This window comes from Chiloscyllium punctatum, chromosome 17 (assembly GCF_047496795.1).
Source record: "Chiloscyllium punctatum isolate Juve2018m chromosome 17, sChiPun1.3, whole genome shotgun sequence".
Lineage (NCBI taxonomy): Eukaryota > Metazoa > Chordata > Chondrichthyes > Orectolobiformes > Hemiscylliidae > Chiloscyllium > Chiloscyllium punctatum.
This window is the reverse complement of record NC_092755.1, coordinates 92,202,725-92,228,297: the sequence shown is the minus strand read 5'-3', so window position 1 is coordinate 92,228,297 and position 25,573 is coordinate 92,202,725. Positions and strand designations below refer to the sequence as shown.

At 37.9% G+C, this 25,573-nt stretch overlaps 1 protein-coding gene across 13 annotated transcripts in view; it reads left to right on the top strand.

The window, feature by feature from the left end:
* Nucleotides 1-24,565, top strand: part of git2a (G protein-coupled receptor kinase interacting ArfGAP 2a) — an 85,522-nt gene extending 60,957 nt beyond the window's left edge. For 2 of the 13 annotated variants that reach the window (XM_072587907.1, XM_072587906.1), the window contains exons 15-21: nt 2,953-3,198; nt 6,560-6,649; nt 9,953-10,035; nt 11,886-12,074; nt 14,164-14,295; nt 19,707-19,770; nt 21,741-24,565. In XM_072587907.1, the coding sequence (XP_072444008.1) occupies nt 2,953-3,198; nt 6,560-6,649; nt 9,953-10,035; nt 11,886-12,074; nt 14,164-14,295; nt 19,707-19,770; nt 21,741-21,953 (1,017 nt within the window). In that variant the 3' untranslated portion in view covers nt 21,954-24,565. Of the gene's footprint in view, nt 1-2,952; nt 3,199-6,559; nt 6,650-7,375; nt 8,608-9,952; nt 10,036-11,885; nt 12,075-14,163; nt 14,325-19,706; nt 19,771-21,740 lie in introns of those variants that run through there. The other 11 variants (XM_072587920.1, XM_072587909.1, XM_072587910.1 and 8 more) reach the window with 10 other exon arrangements.
* The last annotated feature ends 1,008 nt before the right edge of the window (nt 24,566-25,573 follow it).

Genomic DNA, 25,573 nt, shown 5'->3' with positions numbered 1-25,573 from the left:
GTAAGTTTGCAGATGACACCAAAATTGGAGGTGTAGTGGATAGCAAAGAGGGTTACCTCAGATTACAACAGGATCTGGACCAGATGGGCCAATGTGCTGGGAAGTGTCAGATGGAGTTTAATTCAGATAAATGTGAGGTGCTGCATATTGGGAAAGCAAATCTTAACAGGACACTTAATGGTAAGGTCCTAGGGAGTGTTGCTGAATAAAGAGACCTTGGAATGCAGGTTCGTAGCTCCTTGAAAGTGTAGTTGCAGGTAGATAGGATAGTGAAGAAGGTGTTTGGTATGCTTTCCTTTATTGGTCAGAGTATTGAGTACAGGAGTTGGGAGGTCATGTTGTGGCTGTACAGGACATTGGTTAGGTCACTATTGGAATATTGCATGCAATTTTGGTCTCCTTCCTATCAGAAAGATGTTGTGAAACTTGAAAGGGTTCTGAAAAGATTTACAAGGATGTTGCCAGGTTGGTGGATCTGAGCTACAGGCTGGGGCTGTTTTCCCTGGAGCATCGGAGGCTGAGGGGTGACCTTATACATGTTTACAAAATTGAGGGGCATGGATAGGAAAAATAGACAAAGTCTTTTCCCTGGGTTCAGGGAGTCCAGAACTAGAGGGCATAGGTTTAGGGTGAGCGGGGAAAGATGTAAAAGAGACCTCAGGGCACCTTTTTCATGCAGAGGGTGGTACATGTATGCAATGAGCTGCCAAAGGAAGTGGTGAAGGCTGGTACAATTGCAACATTTAAGAGGCATTTGGATGGGTATATGAATAGGAAGGGTTTGGAGGGATATGGGCTGGGTGCTGGCAGGTGGGACTAGATTTGGTTGGGATATCTGGTCGGCATGGACGGGTTGGACTGATGGGTCTGTTTCCATGCTGTACATCTCTATGGCTCTATGTAGCAAAGATGAAAGGAACCATTTTGACTGCAGCATTCCTTCAGTATTCTACTGAGAAGTGTAGCTTTTACCTGTTTTCAAATCCTTGGAGTCTGGACCCACATGAAGTGAATAAGACTGGCACCGGCTGGTCTTCCAATCCTCATACCTCGAGGATTAGAATTTGGTAGAGTTCCTGTTTTGAACTGTTTCCCAATTACTCCTACTAGAAAATGCACATATACAGATTTCTGACGTGATACATGTTTTGACTCCTCTGTAATTCCCCCTAATACTACAAGGAAATAGCTAATGCTTATTGTCCACATGCATTAGTGAAGATTAACAATTTGGGAAGATTGCAGGAATGTGGTTTAAATGTTTGGAACTATACTGCACCATGAGTCAGCAGTCACTTCAGAAGAGTAGGAAGGAAAATATATTTTTCTGCATGTAGCCTTGGGCTTGAGTGAATAGTTATGAGCTCTTGCAAAAGCAAAAACTGAGGATGCTAGAAATCTGAAATGAAAACAAACTGCTGAAAATACTCAGATCTAATATCTTCTGTGGGGAGGTAAAGGTTTAATTTTTCAGGCATATGATCTTTCAGAAGATATTCCCATTTCTGCCAAGAGTACTGTGTATCATAGAATGCCTGCAGGGTGGATGCAGCCACTCGAGCATAGAATCCACCCCTGCAAAGGCCCAACCCCCCACTGGAATAATATTTCCAACATTTTCTGTTTTAAACATTTCACTCTCATTTTGTAATCTGAGCTTTATAATTTTGATTTAATACAGTACTTAGGTTTCATTAATATGAAGATCAATGAGCATCAAGATATTGAATTCTGTTTTGCTGTGATAAATAATAAAACATTCTCACCATCTTGTCACTGTACAATTTGAAGATCAAATGAATTATCTCTGCCCCAAGCATTGTTTATTCCTCATTCTGCACCAACCAAAGACATAAATAATCAGTTAATATAATTATTATTCTTTGTACCATGTCTTGAGCAAACTGTTCTGATGTAGCTATTTCACAAACTTAGCTGAAACTGCAATTCCCCCAACCATCTTTTGACATTTTTCTCCTGGTGATCCAGAAAGTTCAGGACCACCAAATTGCACTTACATAGCACCTTTTAAAGATGAAAACATCTGAATGTGGTGATGTTGGTGGTTTTGGTTGTGGGGAGTTGGGGGGTGGGGAGGGGGAACAGAGACAGACACACAAGGACAGGATCAGGACATGCCATGGGCTGCAAGTTGGTGAGGAGCTTTTGAAAAAGGTAAAGACTTTGCAAACAGGAATTCGGTAGAGTTTCAAGAGGATAGAGTTGATAGGTGAGCAAGAGTTTGTGCAGCACAGACTACGTTGAAGTTGGGTTTTTGATGCTCAAAGAGAAACCGTGTTGAATAGCCACTGAAGCAGGATCCTTTAGCCCGAAAGACATAGAGCAGAAAGACTGCCAAGGTTGATAGCAGGAGAAGAAACCTGTCCTTAAACGGATACATATTGCATTTTCAGCTGTAATAAATGATATGGAATTCCCACAGTTTCATATCACACTTTATTGTTCCAGTTAATCAAAGCATTTGTTATTTAATTTTCTTTTGCAAAAGACTGAAGATAGAAAACTTAAGATAGTACATTGAGACTTCTAAGTTATGAACACTGAAGGAAGAGATATCTGCTGTGTGTTTTTGCAAATTTCCTTTAAAACAAACTTGTATATACTTTGGGGTAGGGGAGGGTGGACGGACAAAAAGTGAATGAATGGTAAGTTTGTTACACAGTCTCCATTGTAGCAGAGTAACAAGTCTATTCATGGGATTAGGTTCATTTAAGGCATTCACTCTCCAGGTGGAATTTATAGTGTTTAAGTGCAATTTCGTCCATGCTTCAGCTGTTCCTACTGAGACATTCATTTGTTTATTCTTCTATCTGTCTCTCAGACTTTACTCATTTATTGGCATGCACAATCCACATTACAGTATTCGCCAAAGTTTGTCCACTTTGCTCGGTGCAAGAAAAAAATTATTGGCTAAAACAAAATTTCTTTCAGCTTCAAACGCTGCAGAGTGAAAACACCACCCTCAGGCGGCAGGTCACTACGAATATCTGTCAAGTTCCCAGTTCAGAATACCCAGGTCCCTCCAATCCTTCGTCCTTAAAACGGCGCCCGTCTGCACGTGGCAGCCGGCCTATGTCCATGTATGAGACTGGCTCTGGTCAGAAACCCTATCTCCCAATTGGGGACATCACATACCCAGAGGACAGTATTGCAGGACTTCAGCCCTTCCCTCAACACGTAAGTAAATCAGCATCAGCTCTGGTAAGCAACTTATGCTTTTTTTTTTCCTCCTTTTCCACTTTGTCTTAAGTTCTGATTTTCCTTTCTAGCTTGCAAATCACTGTCTTGTGAATTTTTGTCTTTGTTTTATTTTTTTATTGCAAAATTAAGATTTGTTTTAATTATTGAAAAACACCTAATTGAATATAAATGACCCAACTGCATCTTGGCCTGTTGTTCTCATGTCATTGTTATATTTGAAATGGAAAGGAATAAAGACTAAGATCTTTGTAACTTTATTTGACCAAATAGTGATAGTGGAAAACAAAGTGCCTGCTTGAGGCACTAGATGATGTACAAGTATTGTAGAGGTAGGGCATCATCTTTGGAGAGAAACAGTCAGCATTTCATGTCAGTTTACTTCGATAGAAACATTTATGAATAGTCATAGACTTGAAACATTAACTGTTTTTCTCCACTGATACTGCCTGACCTGCTGAGTATTTCCTCAATTTTCTGAATTTATTTCAGATTTCCAGCCTCTCTAATCCTTTGTTTGTGCAAGTATTGTGGCATTGAGCTAAAATCACAAATGCCCAATGAATTATGATCTTGAAATGAATAGGTAATTTTGACATCAAAAATAAAGCTACTCCATGATAATTCAGTTTGTGCATGTACCATTAGGCTGGTTTTGAATGAATAAGACCAAATGTGAACAGGTCTGACACCCAAGATTGAGTCAGTGTATTGCAAACTTCACTGGTTGAGGACTGAATTGGACTTGGGTCTGGTGCTTTCTTTGGATATTTGATACATGGGCAGTGATGAATCAAGCAAGGATTTAGAATCTATGCCTTCAGAAGAGAAGTGATAGAAAGGTTGAAAGCTGGAGAAGAGGAAAGAAAAGCTCAAATTTTCACAGCTTAACTTTTAATCTACAATATTTGAAAACAAAAGCCCTCTTAAACTATAAATATTGAATTATTTTAAATCTGCTTACACTTTTTTGCAAATTGGAAAAAATCAATACAATACCTAATTTAATAATTCTAATGTAAATATTACAATATATTTCAGTCTGGCAGGTATGGCAAAATATATTGAATGTTTCAGGTTGTCAAAGTGTTACTTTTATTGATACTTCTATTATTTCTAATGTTGCAGGTTTAATCCCCTCCGGGGTGTTCTGTAATTTTGCTACATTATTGTGCAAACAGGGAAAGCAATGTCATTGTTGGTATCTCTGTTCTTTTTTGCATGGTAGAAAATATCCTTAGTTATTGAAGCATTAAATATTAAGTGGAAAAAAATCCACTCGTTATATTTTAAGGCTATATTAAAACTGAACAGGGGCTGAAAGATGTTAATGTTTTTTTAGTTGGCTGAGTACCTGGTTTGTGATAGGGATACCAAAAGTGTGGGTTCAATACCTGCGCCAGCTGAGGGTACTACAAAGGGCTCCCCTCAGCTTTTCTCCCTCACCTGAGGCATGGCGACCCTCTGGGTAAAACACCAATCATCTCTCTATAATGAGAGAGCAGCTCTATGTTCCAGTAGAACTATAGTGGCTTAATTTTATCATGGATTCTTCTTTAATGCTTTGAGATATTTTAATTCAGACAGTTCTATAGGAAATATTGGAATACACTCAAAACAAATTGTTGCACTAAATGGAAATTTACTCAGACCGGGATTATGCCTAATTTGAATGTTTTGTTTACCATCTAGTTTGAGAATGGAATATCCTTTCCATACTAGAAGCTTCTGTTCCAGAGGCTTTGAGTAAGAATGAGTTACACTAAATTTTTCAAACTGCACTTTAAAGTTATGAGTTCAAATACAGAATAATTATGAATTTAGCAATATTTGAACTTGTATTTTGTGTAATTTTACACAGATAAAATCTACTGTGCAAGCTCTGCTAGCAGTTTGAAAAACTATCTCACTCCTTTGTTCTCTAATCCCAGCCCTGCAATATTTTTCCATTTTTGGATTATGTAAATTTTTAAATTAAGAACACATGAAATGTGTTCTATTGCCTATAAATTTATAATTGTAAGGCCCATTGGTCATTGGAATACGTGATGTGTGTTTTTGAACGTCCAGTTGATTTATTAAATAAGTTTTTCTACAAGTCACCAAAGGGAAATTCTGAATCATTAACTCAATTTTAAGAGATGCATGGGAGATTTTGTTTTCAGTGTGAAGTCTTGTTGCTTTTAAATGTTGGCTTACTGAACTATTTGGTTTGTAGGTATGCCAAGTAAAATCTTAATTTTTTCAACAGGTTCACATTCAATAATCATGTCTCATAAGATTCAGATTTTGTCATTTGTAGCACCATATTGTTTTTTTTTAATTATCTGTCCTACTAATATGCTAAGTTAACCCAAAATCATAGTTACATATCACTTGGTTTTGTTCATTTGTCAATTGAGGGAGTATGTGGTCTTCTTGAGTTGAATTTTATTGCAGTACTGGGCAGTATGCTCTTGAATTTTTTGTTCTCGTACTCCTATGATTTTTTTTCTAAAATGTTGTTTTGTCTTTGAAGTAAAAATACATGCACAAATATTTGTTTTCATTTGTCTCAAATTTGAGTCAATTTAAAATAGACTATTTAATTTAGTTACTACTGCTCCAAAAGATATTAAATCCTCCCTTTAGTTGCAGCATAACTTACCCTATCAGTGAAATTATAAAGCCAACTATTATGGTGCCAAATAAAGTATTTCGCACAGTGTTCTGATCCTATTTCTAACCAAGTAATCAGTTAGAAATCAGTAAGTACAGCTGTGTAATCTTTAAGTCTTGAGTTAATTCAGAGCAATGAATTTTAGTGAAGTCATTTGATGGGAACAAGTTTAGGTGGATGAATAACGTTTTTTTAAAAAGTTATCTTTAATATTTTAATTGGCAGTGTGTTGATATTTGTATTTGCAATGTTACAAATTGGTGAAAGTGAGGACTGCAGATGCTGGAGATCAGAGTCAAGATTGTGGTGCTGGAAAAGCACAGCAGGTCGGGCAGCATCCGAGGAGCAGGAGAGTCGACGTTTCAGGCAAAAGCTCCTCATCAGGAATGAGGTCTGATGAAGGGAAGGGCTTTTGCTTGAAATGTCGACTCTCCTGCTCCTTGAATGCTGCCTGACCTGCTGTGCTTTTCCAGCACCCCATTCTCGAATGTTACAAATTGAACGGGTAATCAAGCTCACTGCTTAGAGTTAAGAGAACTTGTTCATTGTGTTTTGTAATTTACTGACATTTGTAAAAACTTGGCATACATATACTTTGACAATTCATGGAGTCCTTCTCTCTTTTGTTATGTTTTTCTCATGTTTAATTTTTGCCAGAATGTTTCTTCTTTCCCCTTTCAGATTGGGAGGAGTGCCTTTGTGACCTCCTCTTCATCTTTACCTTCCTTCCCTTCCACGCTTTCCTGGTCCCGGGATGAGAACACCCGAAGGGTTAAGTACCTTCTCACTTGGTCTGTACGGAGGGAGGTGGTGACCATCGCAGTGCCCGTTGCTGCCTCTTCCCACCTATTTGGCCTGCTCCCTTTGCTTAAACTCTGCATGAGTAGTCACTTTCACTGGAGTTTCCCTGTTGATTGCATATTTCTGATTATTCTTCTGTCTTTTACTTTAAATTTTTCAATTTATTAATCCTGCTTGCTCCGAAACCACAGGTTGCAGTGCACACCTTGCTTAATTAGCCTTTCATCAATCAAAGCTAGACCCTTTGCTCCTGCAGAAGTATTAGATCTCTAGCCATCCTGATGATTAGTTGATGAATCCACTGCACTGTGTTGTACAGAGCAGGAATGTCCTGGGTTCAGTCTCTGGTCCCTTGCCAAATTAGCTCATTTCAACTGGAATACAACTGGCCTTCACATGAGATAGAATGTGAAAATAAAAGGCATGATATCCTAGTTTTTATCTGGCATATATAATTTTATGGGAGATGAAAAATATTGGGTGATGACTGGATTTAAACTCAGCTGCAAATACTGCCTGAGCTCAAAAGTAAAGAATGGCCACTTGGGCAAGGTACTGAAACACTACATGTGCCCATGGAGCCAGATACCAGCACATTTGAGAAGGGATGTGAGAAATTTGAATAAGAAACTTTCAGTATAAGTATGGAGGCTATAATTTCTTTTTCCCAATTTTCTCCCCTCCCCGCTCCTGCAGGCTCTGATTCCTTGATGTCGTATGATTCCATGAGCACTGGTCGCTTTTTAGTACCTCATGTGGCCATTTTACATGTGTAAGCCTTGACGTTGAACATTGGCAAGCATCGCAGCCAAGCCAAACCAATCCAATCATTACCCAAAGTCCACACTTCAAACATGGATCGTTGGATATTGATCAGAAGCAAGAAACTTAGTTGGTACCAAATCCAGACACTGAGGACACCATTAGCACCCAAACTCCATGCTGGCTGCATTCAGCTGAGTCATAGTTCAGGGATAGAATGGGCATGATCTGAGTTTTTATGTCTCTGTATGCACTGGATTAACATACAGCCTTCAGAGGAGCTCAGCTGTAATGGTTTGCAGTTGTAAAACGGAAATAACATTGAATTACTTATACCAAATGTAGTTATTCAGCAATTGATGGCTGATTTTGGAAGGGTAATGTCTTTTCATAAAATAAAAGCTATGTTCCTGGCGGCATATGTTGCATTCTGAAATTAATTTAAATAAGTGGTCTAAAATGAATGCAAAGTACAGATTTTCAGTGTTCAATATTCTTTTTCCACCCTCACAAGCTAACCTGGAAATCAGATGTGCTATTTCGTTGGGTTAAAATTTGAAAAAAGGAAATCCATTTTCTATTAAAATGCTATGTAGTGCATGTGAATCAGGATCTTCATGCAACTTGGGTGCTGTATTATGAGATGAAAGCTTTCAGACGAAGGTCATGATTGACTTCAAAAGCTTGCTCCATTTTCTAATGATGCTTCCATCACTAAGGTGTTTTTGGACTTTAATAATGCTTTCAATGAACTGTGACTGGCTGCTGGTGGGACAGAAAGAGCCCTTGAAAATGTATCAATTATTTATCTGCTAAAGATTTTATGACCCAATATCCTAGTGGTGGTGATTGTGGCATCTTAAACCGATGGATAACCATTTTCAGTGCTTCATTCTAATAGCTGGGAGTATTGTGGAAATTGAATTGCACCACCTACTGAACTTCAGTATAATTTCGAAGCAGATACATGAATAAACTAACTAATTCTTTAAATGGATTTTATTTAAATACTCATTCTTGGGCAATCTGCTTTTGTAAAGATGGTACCAGCCACAGAATCATTAGCATCCTGTCTTGAGCATGGTCTGACTTACCTCACATTGTAGCATGTATTTACTTTTTAAATCCGCCGGTTTTAAAACAAAAATAAACTCTCTGCTTCCAAAGTCAGATTGTGCATTCTTTTTAAACATTAACATTTGAACAGAAAGCTGATTCATGCTGAATGTTTTTCTTTGTCGTATGCTGGAATGATGTGTTAATCAAACACTGCTAATGTTGTTGAATTTCTTATCTGAGTGTCAAATAAAATTTTGCAATGTACACGTTTAAGAGAAACGTGAACACACTCGAGTGACTGGCAATCCAATTATAAATGTCCTAGTTTAACCATAACTTTTTCTTCAAAAGGTTTGTTTAAAAATAGTTTGAATTCAACCTGATTGCTGCTTTTATAAAACAGCTGATTAAATTGACATCTATCATGATTAGTAGAGAGTCTCAATCTTAATTATACAAATATAAAATAGGATTAAGATGAGAGATGATAAGTGGTTCCTAAAATTTGATCCTGTCAGAGGGATAATGTTAACTCCCAAGTTGAGCACTTTTTTTTTCCGTGCCCCCCCTCCTCCAGTGTTTAGATTATCCTCCAGCATGATAACCCTCTGCAATACCTGTATTCCTGAGCATCCTAATTTTAATCATTTTATCATTGGCAGCTGTGCCTCCAGCTGCCAAGGCCCAATGTTCTAGAATTCCCTCAAAACCCCACTACTACTCTTTCCCCTAAGAAACTCCTTCAAAACCCTACACCAGCTCCAATATCAATATCTCCTGATGTAGCTTGAGTATCAAATTTTGTTTTAATACTATTCCTGTGACATACCTTGAAATGTTTTATTGTTAAAAGTGCTAAGTAAATACATGTTGTTCAGGTGCAAACTGCATTTTAGCTTTGATTGTCTCAAGCTCATAACAATTTTATTTCCCAGGGATCATTTGTGCTCGTAAGTGTAAAGTATAATGTTTAAGTAGCAAATTTCTGTTGAGAAACGTACCACGATAAAATGTATCCATTAAATTGTGGAGTACACAATAAATCCATTGAATACAATGCAAATTTATTGTTCATAGGAGAACCAAAGACTCCATCTTACTACTCTACCTCACTACTTTTTCACCCCCAGTCCAGCCCCACCTTAATACATTCAAATTGAACCCTCCAAAACTTGATTCAAAAGAAAAGCAAATGATTTTTTTCAAGTTTTTAATTTAAAAATGAAAATTGAGGTTGTTTTGTCTTTTAGCATAAATTCATTGCTTTACTTTTGCTTAGTTAATAACTCCTGGCATATTTTCTTTGTTACTGACTTCAAATGTTTTGCATGTACATTTCTTGATTTCTTGTCTGACTCAGGACCTTGTGTCACATAATAGTTGTCAACTTATATGAACATTTGAGGAATCACTATACTTTTTGTATCTTGGGATTTGTTTCAACATCTTTAGGCATCAAAACTCGAGAAACAGAACAGCATGCCAGACAGTGACTACGATAACGCAGCAAATGACTTGGAGCCAGATGAGGCTGGGTATGGATTAAGTATAGCACAATACTACAGAAAAGATGTGCTCAATTGTCTACATATAGTTTGTAGATTTCAATTGCTTACCAATAATATCCAAATCTTATGTTATTTTGAAATTCACCCCTCTGAATAATCTCTATATATGATGATTGAACTAAAGGTCAGTAATTTGTGATGTGATTGAGGTGGAGTAATGAATGCAAATATGAGGTTCTGAAATGAATCTCTGTAACAATGTAAATTTTCTGCTCTTTAGCCTATCTGGAAATTCCATTGAAATGCTAATAACACTTGCCAAAAGATTTTTCAGTTCCGTTTCCATTAAATATTTTTTAGTATAGTTATATTTTAAGGTTTCCATAAGGTGATTGAATGTTAACACGAGATTGGAGTTCTGATCACAGTCAGAAAATTGTCAAATAACTGAACTCATCATGAGTACCCACATTTTTGTTTCTTGGTTTTCACTTCCCTTTTTTAATGTTATGATGGAAGTGCAGTATGTTATGTCAGTGCCATGTGCTATCAATACAAATGTACTCAACAGCAAATGTAAGTTCTAGTTTGTAATCAGACAGCAGCAGTTGGAGACACAACTTACTGGAAAAAGTAGCAAGAATCTTAGGGAGTGATATCTGTGCACATTATTCTTAGAATCCCTACAGTGCAGAAAGAGGCCATTTGGTCCATCAAGCCTGCACCGACCCTGCAAAGAGCATCCCACCCAATCTGCAATAACCCCACATATCCCATGATTAATTCATCTGGGTTGCACATCCCTGGACATCAAGGGGCGATGAGCATAACCAATCCATTTAATCGGCACATGCTTGGACAGTAGGAGGAAGCCAGAGCACCCAGAAGAAACCCATGCATATATGGGAGAAGTGTAAATTGCATGTAGTCACCCAAAGCTGGAACTAATCCAGATCTTTGGTGCTGTGAGGTAGCAGCACTCTGCCACCCGTTATACCCTTTCAAAATTAGTCATATTGATTGAAGTCTGATGGATCACCAGACTATCTCCAAGATGAGGAAGGAACCAAATCAGAAAAACCTGCCCTTTTTACATATAGAGGAAACAAGTATCTGGATGTGTTTGCTCACATTTGTGGCTAATCAAGTGTTTTGGAAGAAGCATAATGGTGATTAAATGTTACATCAATGATTTGATTTTCAATGCTAGAATATTTTCAAAATAAATTTTATAGAAATAAAGATGATCTATTTAAGGTCATGGTACAAGTAGAAAATCACTTGCAAATGTTTGAGTAAAGTCCACTTTTAAAATATGAAAATGATTGTTGGTTCCTAACAAATGATCTTCAGCCAATAAATGCAGTTCAAAAAGCTGTCACTCCCCTAAATATTGAGCTATTATCTCTGGAATATAAATTACCCCTTCTTCAAGCCTTTTGAGTAGAAAACACCCTCTGAGTCAGAATGTACTTTTTCAATGCCTCTTGGGAATACAAAGTGGCATTGGCAGGAATAGGTAGATTAATCAATGGTGGCTGCTGTCTCAGGTGTAACATGAGGCTAGTATGCATTGCTGTCTTTTCTTCTAAGAAAGCTTCAATTCTATATATCAAAGTTTGCAATATTTTAAAGACACATTTGGTACTATTAAAAAGTCCTACTGTTCATGTGAACAGAATATTACTCCCCTTTTGTAACGTAAAGGTGTTCTTTTACTTTTCATCCAATGTTCTCCAACTGTAAATCTAGACAAGAATATTTATGAATAATTCATTTTGAAAGATGATCAGCATGTTTGAGTTTCTACCTGAGAGGGGAGTATAAACCTCAATTAAAACAAATTCCCTATTTTATTTCTCTTTGCTTAATGTAAGCTCTTGCCAAAAGGGTAAACTAAAAAGCATAGGACAGTATGAAGAAACCCCAATACTAGAGCTGGACAATCCAGATGCAGAACCAGATTCCACACTCCCAAGCACAGAGGATGTAATTCGAAAAACAGAACAAATCACCAAAAATATTCAGGAGTTGCTGCGAGCAGCACAGGAAAACAAGCACGACAGGTAAGGCAGTGTTTATTTTGTATGGAATTTTATGCACGAAGACCATGTGGTTGGCAGTGTAGGTGGTAGAGGTGTGGAGCTGTAAGTGCACATATGGATGTTGATGCCATGTCTGTGGTCAACCATATTGAAGACTGCTAGGAGGCCAAGGTAGAGGATGTTATCTGAGAATTTACTTCGGTTCTTCGGAGCCTTTGCGAGAAGAGAAATTTGATTGCCAAGGTTCAAATAGTGTTGTGTAGGCAAGGAGTTTGGAGGTAACAATGCATCCTAAGATGGGGATGGGAGCAATCGTTTTCAAGGACAAGATAATCAGAGGTGGGTGGTGGTTTGACAATGACAGCAATGGCCACCTCCAACAGACAGATGGTATTCATTTCATCATTCTGGATTGGATTTGAATCTGAATCCTGCAATAAAAGCAGCAGCTTTCCCACCACGCCATTCAGTTTCAATTTTTTTTTAAATGATACTAGTTAGAATGAGCAAAACTAAGTTAATTCACAGAGGATTTGTCTGTAATTTTTGTAATTCCCATGTGTGTGGTATATTGTTAAGAAAAGTGAAATTAGTTTTGCTTATGTGCAAGCAGTATCCAAGTTTCACCTTAGTGGTGCCACTATATGTGCTTTGTGATGTGATAGCTATCTTAAAGAGTACAAAGCAGTATAAATTATTTTGCAAGTTACAGTACAAAGGAGCTATTGTCCTACCTCTTTTAAATCATCCAGAAGTGGTCCTTTCAGCCTGTCAAGTCTGCTCTGCTATTCAATGAGATCATGGCTGATCTGATTCCCTCCACCACCATCACTACCCTTTTCCTGGCTTTTCCCTATAAGTAAGCCTTGATTCCCTGAAAAATGTATTTCGGCCTCAAATTTAGTTAATACAGCCTCAACAACTCTGTCTTAAAGAATTCCGCGGATTTGACTACCAGCTATCCAGGATTTTGCCCAAATGAACATTCATTGTGTGTTTTTCATTTCAAATTTTATCATGTCATAGGATTTGGCCCTTGACCTTTTTACTTTTGAATATTTTGCATGTATCTGGACCTCAGTTTGTTTGTAGGAAATGCTGGCTTGCCATTTGCAATTCTACCACTGATGCGAACCTGTTTATTGCTCCTGGCTTCTTTCCTGAATGTGGACTCCTGGCTAGATTGGTGCTTTCACAAATCACTTTTAGTACCACCTCATTATGACCATAATTTATATATCAATCTTGCAGGTGAGTTGTGTGAAAGTAGGCACTGAAACCCAAGCTGGGTGCAGTTCCCAAGCGCACATACTCTAACAAAGATTGCTGGATACTTGCATACAATTTACGTACAAAGTCATCAAAAAATGTTATGTTCATGATATCAGAATAATGTCTTCGGAACCTAATGAACTGAGGGAACTAAGTTAGTATTGGAATAAAAATATGGAGAATATTACAGAGTTAATGTTTTAAGTTCGATATGATTCTTCCCAAAGCAAATTCATATTAGTCTTGATGCATCAACTCTTTCTGTCTTTACAGAGTCTATCAAAGTTTCTCTAGCACTTTCTATATTTATTTAAAACTTCTTAAGTATTTCTTTTAAGTTGGTACTTGAATAGATAATTAGATTCAGTCAAACATGTGATAACCAAGTTTCGGCACACAGTATGCATAAATCAGTCCCTTAAACACATTAGATGCCTAAAATTTCCTCCTCTAATTTGTTCTTTCCATACAGCCCACTAATTACTGATTCAGTGTTTTTAAAGTCTGTATGTATGTGTTGACATGAAGATGCAGGTGTGTCTTGATCCATCAGTGTCTTAAGTTTCAGAAGTTCCAGTCCACTGCTGTCACACCTTATTAATGCTGTTTTGGATACACTATAAAATGGTTCTAATCTGTCAATAAATTTGCAGTATGTATCTGGATATACTGGAATTGCTAGACTCATGTGTATTCCACTATCTGCTACATTCCATATGGGTTTTGCTTTCATTCCATTTTTGTGATTTGATTTCATTTGTGCAATCACTTCTTTCTTGTTCTTTCCCTTACTCTTCCCCTTTTGCTTCCAATCCCCCTCTCTTTCCCTCCATTCCAGCAGACAGATTGAACGGGAGAGCCTGCGCAAATTCAGGCACAGCCTTGGCTGTTTCAGTACATTGGTTCTGCGGGCCGACAAAACTTCCCTTCAGCCTCTGACCCTGCAGCAGCAGCCTGACCCTGCCACCTGGTACTCTGACCTCTGTCTCTGCCTCCCAGGCACTCCATCTTTACTCTTCTTCCCTGCATGATTGTCACTGTGGTTTGTTAACAAAAGTAATGAGCCTAGTGGAAAGAAACTAAAATACAGTAGCTGCAACGGAAATGATATACGTTTGCTGACCATAATAAAACAATTCATTCATATTTCATTTATATAATGAGTTGACTATATATTAAAATGCCAACAGTTAATGTGCACTATAATGGCTACAATGATAACCTCTTTGGTTACAGCTTTCCACTCAGTTCATAATGCAGTGCGTAGTATAAAACCGAGCCATAAAACAAGAAAATTTCAGAGCTAGTTCTCTGGTCTGTGCTGACTTGGCTCATCCCATCTAAAATGGGCCCCAGGTCTTTGGTTGAGGAAGAAACAATCAGCTTTGATTTTCACCCTACTTGCATACAATGGCCTCCACTAGGAAGCGTACACGTTAATGTTAGGATACAGGATGGGATCTAGCTGTGATGTCTGATGCTTAGTCTAAGTCAAATCTGGCCAATTGTATGAGATGACACAATAGAGTAGGGTTACTGTTGATAAAAGTGATTGATTTTGTGTTGGAGAGTGCCTTTGTAGTGTCAGTGTTGTTTGGGTTCCATATGGCAAAAATTCCATAACCTTCTCAAATTGACACACGCATCCTTTAGTTATTGCAGTGGCCTCTGGAAAAATATGACTTTGTGACTTGTAATTTGTTTGGATTTAAAGGTGTGTGCATCCCTTTTAGCCTAGTGGGTAAATGAATTGTCTGGTGTGATATTGAACTGTACAGAATTAACATATCCCTGATCAGATCTCCCGTGTTTTGTTATCTCATCTCAACTGTGACAACATTTGGAGTTCTTCAACTGACCACGTGCTCCCAAAGTTAGGTGGGAATATCAACTTGACTTCTCTGATCTTATCAGAAACTTTGCATGTTGAATGTTAGGCAAGAAAAGAATTGATGCTGTGCTGTGATGGTCAGAGGTTCCTACACTTGCACATGAAGAATAGCTGGCTGTATGGGTGAAGTGTTGTATGGCTGATGGAACTCAATGGCATGATGTGTTTTTATTGGGAAAATAGGAATAAAAATTTAATCTAAAAAATGTATCCTGTTATTTTTAGAATAACCAGTTAGATCTATTTAAATAGATTTACAATGTGTGTAACCGTGGTCAATGCTAAATATCCCTGCTAACATTCAACAAATGTTGACTTTGGGTAATTGCCACCACACCTTTTGAGTATGGATGCTTTTTGAATTCAAAAGCCAAATGTTTGTTCAAGCAGCCAACTATAAATGTGGTTAGATTCTCTGCTTGGGAGAGAGAATCTAGTAGCCTGACAGAGAAAATTGACTCCAATCAATGGCCTGTGTAGATTCAGATTCCTCTTGTTGAATGATACAAGCATGTATCAAAGTGTTTTGCTGTCTAATGTGATCTCTATATTACATAAATTGAGTTTAAGGATTGAGTTTGGGTGAAGAAGGTAATAATTTAAGAAATTAACTTTTTTTAAAAAAAGGAAGAGTTTAATAGATCAGAATCAGGATATTGCACATAACACAAGTTTCTATTAAACCCTTTATTAATCCTGTATTTCGGAATACCGACTCCCTCATTTTGCATATAGGGATTGTGAAGTTGAGGTATGAATTTCTTTGTTCTTAACTGATTTCACATCACCCTATATAATTCTTGTAGACCAGTCATTCATCTTCATTTTTAATCTGGTGAAAAATGGTTGTGATAAAAGATTGACTTTTTCAATTTGATTTTTAGTGTGCAACTTATTGTTGCTTTTTTGAATAAATTGTTGCTGGAACATCATTTTTAAAATTAAAAAAAAACTCTCCTTTAAAATTTCTTTTGATATTTTTCAAAACGTTTTAAATCTTGATAATTTCTAATCTCCTCGGAAGACATGGAAACCTGCTTCATGTCCACAACCCTGTCAATTGTGAGATCTTGCTATCTGGTCAGGTAACATTAAGTAATGGCCAAGTGCTCCTCCCCAGAAAGGAAGGGAAAAATCTAATAGCAAGACAACATACTCTGTTTTATAGATATTTTTAATCAACCTGTTCAGAGATGATGTACATCTCTAGAGCAGGTGGTATTTGAACCTGCACCTTCTGGTTTGGAGGTAGGAACACCACCACTGCACCACTTTGGCCCTCTATTTTATACACTGGTTTTATATTGGTATGTACAGGTCACATCTGTTTGCATAGGGAATAAAAGATAACTAATGGGAAAAGTGAAAAAGACTTATCGGCCCAGTCAAGGATAGTAGTGGGAAGTTGTGTGTGGAGGCAGAGGAGATCGGTGAGACACTAAATCAATACTTTTCATCAGTATTCACTCAGAAACAGGACATTGTTGCTGATGTGAATACTGAGTCACAATTAATTAGAATGGACGGCTTTGAGGTATGTAGGGAAGAGGTGTTGGAAATTCTGGAAAGGATGAAAATAGATAAGTCCCCTGGGCCTGATGGCATTTATCCTAGGATCCTCTGGGAAGCTAGGGAGGAGATAGCAGAGCCATTGGCCTTGATTTTTATGTCGTCGTTGTCTACGGGAATAGTGCCAGAAGACTGGAGGATAACGAATGTGGTCCCCTTGTTCAAGAAGGGGAGCAGGGATAGCCCGAGTAACTATAGGCCAGTGAGTCTCACTTCTGTTGTGGGCAAAGTCTTAGAGAGAATTGTAAGGGATAGGATTTATGAACATCTGGATAGGAATAATGTGATCAAGGATAGTCAGCATGGTTTTGTGAAGGGCAGGTCGTGCCTCACAAACCTTTATTGAATTCTTTGAGAAGGTGACCAAGGAAGTGGACGAGGGTAAAGCAGTAGATGTGGTGTATATGGATTTTAGCAAGGCGTTCGATAAGGTACCGCATGGCAGGCTAATGCAAAAAAATACGGAGGTATGGCATTGAGGATGCATTAGAGGTTTGGATTAGGAATTGGCTGACTGGAAGGAGACAGAGGGTAGTAGTTGATGGTATAGGTTCATCTTGGAGCGCAGTTACTAGCGGTGTTCCACAAGGATCTGTTTTGGGACCATTGCTGTTTGTCATTTTTATAAATGACCTGGAGGAGGGGCTTGAAGGCTGAGTGAGCAAGTTTGCGGATGACACAAAAGTCGGTGGAGTTGTGGACAGCGAAGAAGGATGTGGCAGGTTACAGCGCGATATAGATAAGTTGCAGAGCTGGGCAGTAAGGTGGCAAATGGAATTCAATGTAGCTAAGTGTGAAGTCATTCACTTTGGTAGGAGTAACAAGAAGATGGATTACTGGGCTAATGGTAGACTACTTAGTAGTGTGGATGAGCAGAGGGATCTTGGTGTCCATGTACACAGATCTTTGAAAGTTGCCACCCAGGTAAATAGTGCTGTGAAGAAGGCATGTGGCATACTGGGCTTTATTGGTAGAGGAATTGAGTTCCGGAGTCCTGAGGTCATGTTGCAGTTGTATAAGACTCTGGTGCGGCCTCATCTGGAGTATTGTGTGCAGTTTTGGTCGCCATATTATAGGAAGGATGTGGAGGCATTGGAATGAGTGCAGAGGAGGTTTATCAGGATGTTGCCTGGCATGGTAGGAAGATCGTATGAGGAAAGGCTGAGGCACTTGGGGCTTTTCTCATTGGAGAAAAGAAGGTTTAGGGGAGATTTTGATAGAGGTGTACAAGATGATTAGGGGTTTAGATAGGGTTGACAGTGAGAACCTTTTTCCACGAATGAAGTCAGCTGTTACTAGGGGATACAGCTTTAAATTAAGGGGTGGTAGGTAATGGACAGATGTTAGGGGTAGATTTTTTACTCAGCGGGTTGAGTGTTCATGGAATGCCCTGCCAGTAGCAGTGGCGGACTCTCCCTCTTTATGGTCATTTAAGCGGGCATTGGACAAGCAAATGGAGGTTATTGGGCTAGTGTAGGTTAGGTAGGCTTCGGTCGGCGCAACATCGAGGGCCAAAGGGCCTGTACTGCGCTGTATTTTTCTATGTTCTAAATTCGAGGCAAATATTAAACAAAGCATACTAATCAGACAAATTTAATTTTTAGGACTGAATTTTTTGTGATATACTTTATTCATAGAACTTATTGTAATGTTTTCAATGTATTGGTACCACAAATTGATAACTTGCAGAATAGTAATTTGGCTGAGGTTCCATGATGTTGGCGATCTGTTAATATACCGTAAATGAGTTAATGGTGTTTAGTGAGTTTTGAGAAGATTTGTAGCTCAGGTTGAGGTTCTGCAAGTAAGTTTGCTTGCTGGAACTTTCCAGCTCAGCAAGCAGAATTAATGATGGATTCAGGCAAGAAGTAGTGGGAGAAAGCTGACAGACGTAGGATAATGTTGTTTTGATTCAATTGAGTGTTTATACCCCACTACTGGCATACGTATATATTTTTAAAAATGTTAAGAATGGCGGTTTTAGCATGAGTTAGATTTTATTGTTGCACAAGTGTAAGTTAACCATAAGAGAGTTGATTGCATGAAGGGTCTTAGCTATAATAAGGATGGGAGAAGTTGTGCTTGAGTGTTTTTATATTGGAGCCTGCTTTTCTGGAATCTGCTTGCTTGAAGAACTGGTTAATTTTAACATGAAACTAGGTAGATGACTGAAGGGACTCTCAGTCATACCTGATTCTGTTCTTGCCCATTGTTCGAAAATAAAATTCTCCAGCAAGACCAACCTAGAACCCTCATCAAGGAACATGCAAGCAAGTTGGGTGAGATCAACCACTCTACATAGTCTGTATCCACATTGGTTCCACACTGACTGTACAGTGAGACATCGCATAGTCATTAGTCACTAAACTGTTAGAGAACCCATTGTCATTTTTGGAGAAGAGATTTAAAAGTATGTGAATGTTCATTCTGTTTAGAAAGTGAATATTAACAGCAAATATATATCACAGCAGAACTGCTCTTGCCAGTCTTTCGGCTGTACATATTGTGGAAACTTGTCCATAAGTTCAAATTTGTGTTTCCTTAGCTTTAAACAGTAGGTACCATTGCTAGGATTTATCTGTCATGAGGAAATGACACTAGAACAATGAACTCCAAACCTCCAGGTATACAAAATTCAATCAGTACAGACCAGATATTAAGTAATTTAAGCACTAGACCTGCGTTACATGGCTTTGTGGATCCCATTGTGAGTGCTTGAGGGCCAGATTGGGCATCCTGCCATAAAGAATCATTGGTATTGCATGTCTCATCTCAATCTCTGGATTAATTTGTGCAGTGGATATAATATTAGTGTAGACTTGTTTGAATGTTGCTTTAATTTTGATCGTCCACCAGTATATTAATTGATTTTCTTCCCATTTTCCATGTACCTGTTGCTATTCTGCTGTTTCATCTGTTAGCTTTATGCCCTGCTCGGAAAGGATACATGTTGCTGTAGCTGAGATGGCAGCACTTTTCCCGAAGGTAAGCTTTTAAAATTTACTTTAGCTTCCTTGATGAGAATCTTGTTCTTCCACTGGTCGTTTATTTTTTATGAAACTCCATGTAAATTTGTCCAAAATGAAAAATAATATAATTTGATTAACAGCCTGTCCATTAATTTTGATAAGTAATGACTTCAAGTCAGTTCAACAGCTGGTATGAAATTAGTAGCTAGCTTAGGTTGGAAATAACTAGGAAGGAAAAAGGTAGCGTGAGTCTAGTGAAGACTAGGAAGTGAAAAATCTAAAAGATAACTCATTCCATTTCTCTTGTGATATTATGGGATGATTTTTGTTTATGGAATCTAGTGTCTCCTAGAGAAAGCTGAAGTTAATGTTGATAAGTGATTCCACAATGTACATCAGGCAATAAAAATACTGAACTAACCACCTTGTATTGGTCTATTATCAAGCGGGAAGGTCTATAAATAATCCAAAGAATACCTTTAGTGATTGACTTTCTGGCATGACTAGTATCAAATGTGGAGTAGAAAATCTACAGCTGGGAGCCAACATCATCATCAAAGACCCCTACCACCCCAGTTATAATCTCTTGCAACCTCTTCTGTCAGGCAGATTGTAAAAATACACATACCAATAGGTTCAAAAAAACAGCTTCTTCCCCGCTGTTATCAGACTTCTGAATGGACACTCAAATTTGAAATCCAATGTTGATCTGTGTTTTTGCGCTTACTTCGCAGCCATAACTTTGTATTCCTCACTCTGCTATATCAATTTGCAGTCTTTGTATGGTATGATCCACCTGTACTGCACAAAATAGAAATTTGTCACATGCACTTAGATACAGTGAAATAATAAATCAAAGCAAATCAAAAACTACTGTTCCAATTGACACCAGATATATATCCTTCAAGTCAGTGCCTTGATAGCATGGTCCTGACTGGAGAGCTGTTTGAAATTTACAGTACTGTTATAGTAGTCTGTGCGGTTGGAACTGGTTTCTACTAATACTACCAACTTGCCCTCTGGATTGAGGTTAAAAGCAGAATGGTGTAAAAACAATAACTGCAGATGCTGGAAACCAAATTCTGGATTAGTGGTGCTGGAAGAGCACAGCAGTTCAGGCAGCATCCAACGAGCAGCGAAATTGATGTTTCGGGCAAAAGCCCTTCATCAGGAATAAAGCAAAAGCAGAATGTGCATCCATGTAAAAGCAAATTAATGCAAATACTAGAAATATGAAGTAAAATCAGAAATGTTAAAATGTTGTGGTCCAGCAGCCCACACAGGAAAAAACAGTTGCATTGAGTGACTGCGCTTCACGTAAGAGTATTTAACTATATATGGCATCAAAGAGGCTGGCAAAACTGGAATTGGTGGGAATCTGAGAAAACCCCATAGTTTGGAGTTATACCTAACATAAAAGATAATGAAGGTGGCACCACCACTTTTTTGAGGAATGAGCAATAAATGCTGGCCAAGCGAGTGACATCTCCTGAAGTGTTGAATCTGAAAAGTCTGCAAACTGTCAGACGCAATGTTATTCATTGAACTTGTCTTGATGATCATTGGGACAGTCTTGGAGGATGAGGACTGAGATCAGAGTGAGTGAGACAGCAAGCTAACATTCCAAACAATTGAAAGGAAAGCAGAGGAATCAAACTACCTGCATTTTGTTTCCCCATAGTAGAGGACTGTGAACCATGAATACAGTTTACTAATTTGAATGAAGTCCAATCCTCCCTCCTTTGTTTTCCTGTTCCAACAAAGATCCTCAACCATTTTAGTGTGGAAATTATGGTGATTAATTTCTGTGCATATCAATCCAGCTGACTAAATCTACAGTTCTAAACATCCCAATATTTTGCTGGACTTCTTTTAAAAACCACATTATCAGGAAATGAAAAGCAATATCTATATTTTTCTGTTGATTGCATTAACAGTTCATTTATGTGGAGGGTAAAAATGAATGTTTCTTCTCTCCTTGTGCAGAAGCCACGTTCAGAGATGGTTCGAGCCTCACTGAGGCTACTAACTTCAAGCGCGTACAGACTCCAGTCAGAATGCAAGAAAGCACTGCCAATGGAACCCAGTCCTACAACTGACATCCAACTAGTTACACAGCAAGTGATCCAGTGTGCATATGATATTGCCAAGGCAGCCAAACAACTTGTTACAATAACAACAAAAGAAAACAACAACTGATTACAGCTTTTTCCTTTTTATTAAATTGCAGAATTTTTTTTATATGAAAGAAAATTGTTTTGGATATGTACCAGAATTGGTCTGGACTTTGTCAGTATTATGTTTGCATGCTTTTTAATAACATTATTTACCATATTTGGATATTAAAATAACCTTCCTTCTGCCTGTATGTTTGCAGCAGAGTTAGACTCATTTTTCTGGGTGCTATTTTAATTGTTTGACATCAATACCTACTGGCAATATATTGCTTTCTGTAAGTTTATTAAAAACCTGATTACAGTTGGTTGACATTGTGGAAATAATTGAGGTGTATTGAAAACAGTAGAAATGTATAGAAACTTAAATTACATTTCTTCCACATTACAGGTCAAACCTATTTCATACATTATGCAAAGTAAGGATAAATATTCAAAGTTGCTGCATTGGGAAGGGAAGTGGAAATATTTGCATAAACCAAAGCTATAAATAAGATTTTAATTACTGAGCAGTCTTGGTTATGGTGCAAACCCACACTAAGTGAAATAGATTACAGTTGAAGTGGATATTGTAGTGGGTCGGAAAAATACATACTGGAAAGTTGCTATTGAATTTGGGTTTAGAAAGTCTTGGATTATAAGTATAAAAGGAAAGTATAAGCACGTTAAAATCTACATGTTACACACCAGGCTGCTATAGTGGTATGACCACCTAGGATTGTCAAAATGACTAGAGATTTTAGCTAAAACCAAAAGGCTATAAAGGATTGCTGAGCACAATATTTTTAATCCCAGTGAAATAATTTGAAGCAAGACTGTTATGTAAAGTGGAGAGGTAGACTATAGGACTGTGGAGAAAGAGCTGAGCGATGGGACTGGTTGGAAGAACCAGCACTAATCTGATGAGCTGATTGGTGCAACATGGAAGCAGGCCATTCAATGAGTTATGAACTATTTCTAAAACTAGGTCTACATTTAGCTTTGGCAAGCATTTAGGCAAAATCTATTTTTAAAAGTTCACACTTTGGTTAGCAGACTGAGTTCTGTTGATCATTGACATTAGCTTACAACAATTAACTTTTCAAAAGTTTGGTTTCTTAGAATTTCAAAAGAGCATTACAATAGCTTAAATATTTGCTAATGAATGCTGTTTTACAAGAATCATTATAAACCTATTCCTTCATTCAGCTATATGCACAACATTGTAATCCAGCAGTTGTGTGAATCAGTAAATCAAATTGGTTAAAGCGTGTATGAACTGAAAGCCATACTCATCATTGTTTTTGTGCAAACTGTACCTCGTAATATTACAACTTGTGACCTACATGACTGACAGTATTGTATTTATGCAATATATAGCCAACCCTCAATATTGATTATACCTCTTTCTGTGGAAGATATTTTACATCTTTGTTTTGCTTGTGCATGCAGAGCTACTTATCATTGATCCCACTCCTGCTATTTGGACAGCATTTTTGGTCAGTTAATTTTATGGAAGATCATTTACTTTTAGTTGGTAAACTTTTAAATGTTCCAATTTATTCAGCAAAACTGTAGTGAAACTTAGTCTATGTACTTTTTGCATTAAATTCTCAAACGTGAAAACCTGATTTCTGCAAAATTGCATCTCAGTCAGATGTACTATCTACTGCTCATAAGGCATGTGGGGTTTCAACTTGAACCTTTGGAACCTACAGCAATTGAGACTAGCATCTCATTTGGATTCGTGCAGCTGTGGCTTCCAAATATTGATGCTCAGTGAATTAAGAAACGTGGGAATTGGAAAGTCACCAAACTTTTGTGCAAGTGATTTTGAAATAGTTAAGCTGGGCATCCCAGTCAACTTTTGTATTGATTGAATCTGCATCTAGACTAATGCAAGGCAAAATATGGTGTGGATTTGAACTGGCAGGACCAGTCGAAGTGCACTTCTTGCCAGCAACTTGCAAGTATTGTTAGCAGCTGTGTTGGGGGAAATCTTCCCACGTCATTAGTCACATGTGTAAAGGGGAAGAAAGTAGCGAAAGCATTATATAATAGAATTAATCATGATTACATCCATTTTCTCCTGAACATGATAGCAGAGTTTGTTTAAGAACTTTCAGTTAGGATTTAAGTGAGTGAATGAAGATGTCAGCAAGATTATGTAAACGTGTTAATACTTGTGACTGAGGCAGACAGATTAGTATATTTATGCAGGTTGTACTCAGGATCTTTTTATTTTGAACATGAAAAATGGGGAGATTATTTTCAGGTGAGGATGGATTTTGTGGTACTGTTTTGCAATATGAATTAAGTATTCCTTAAAAATGACAATATGGGCATTGGCATTACAGACGACAGCTTGAAATTTAGGCACCAATGGGGTGGTGGGGTGGAATTTGACAAATTAGTTCCTGTGTAAGTTTGTTTTCTCTGTTCCAAACACTTGCAGCCTTTGAGGCAGGTATATAACATTTTCACTTTTCTCTCCCCAAAATGAGGGAATGCCTACATACCTTTGTCATGTGGTTCTTGCTGTGTAATATTTGTCACTTCCAGCAGTTAATAACTATATTGAAAGCAACTAAGCATGGAACTGTGTACAGTTTGTAATGTGTTTACTCTGATTTATTAAATACATTATATGTACATACACTATTGAGTACTATATTTTCCTAATGTATTCCTGTTCTTCAAACATTTGTTTAATGAACCTTGCACAAGACTAGATTACTGCTCATGATTATTTAAGTATCCCAAATTCAAAAGTATAACAACTTTGTATTGGTATATCTTTAATGTTTTTAAAAAAATGATTCGTAAGTGATTCACACGAACACTAAAACAAAATGATACACAAGCTATCAGGTCAGACAACCAAAAACATGTTTGAAGAAGTGGATTTCAAAGAAGGGATGTAGGGAGGAAATGCCAAACTTGGTGCCTTGCCAACTGAAAGAATCAGTAGTGGAACACTTAAAATCGAGATTACTCTAGAGCCCTTAGTACCTTGGAAGGTTATGTTGCTGAAAGAGATTAGGACTGGCCAGGCCATGGAGTGTTTGAAAACAATGCTAAAGCTTTTAAAATCAGGACATTACTTGACCTGGAGCAATATAAGTGACTGGGAATGTGGAGATGAGTAACTAGTCTCCTGATTTCCCTGAAGCCTGTGCACCATCTGCAAGACACAAGAAAGAAATATGTACAATACTGTCTCCTTTCCTAGATGCGTGCAACTTCAAAAACACTCTAAGTTTGACACTACCAAGGACAGAGTAACTTCAATGTTTGATCAGCACTACATCCACCGGCTTAAACATTTGCTACCACTGACACACTATAGCAGCAGTCAGCAATGTGCAAGGCTGCTTCGACACAGCAGCTTTCAAACCTACATCTTCTCCTAGAAGGATAAGGGCAGCAAACACCACTACCTGGAAGATATCCTTAACACCACCGGCAAACCTGACTGAGCCTTTTCTTTTCGGTTTCTTTACTGTTGTGGAATCAAGATCCCGGAGCTCCGTTCTGAACATGAACGGCTGCTCCCCACCATCTCCAGTCAGCTAGGGGCCGGTTCTACCAATCGCATCCACGTTTCATTACAGTATTTTTTTTTAAACAAAGAGAGCAATACAGTTCTGGAAAAGCTGGCTATCA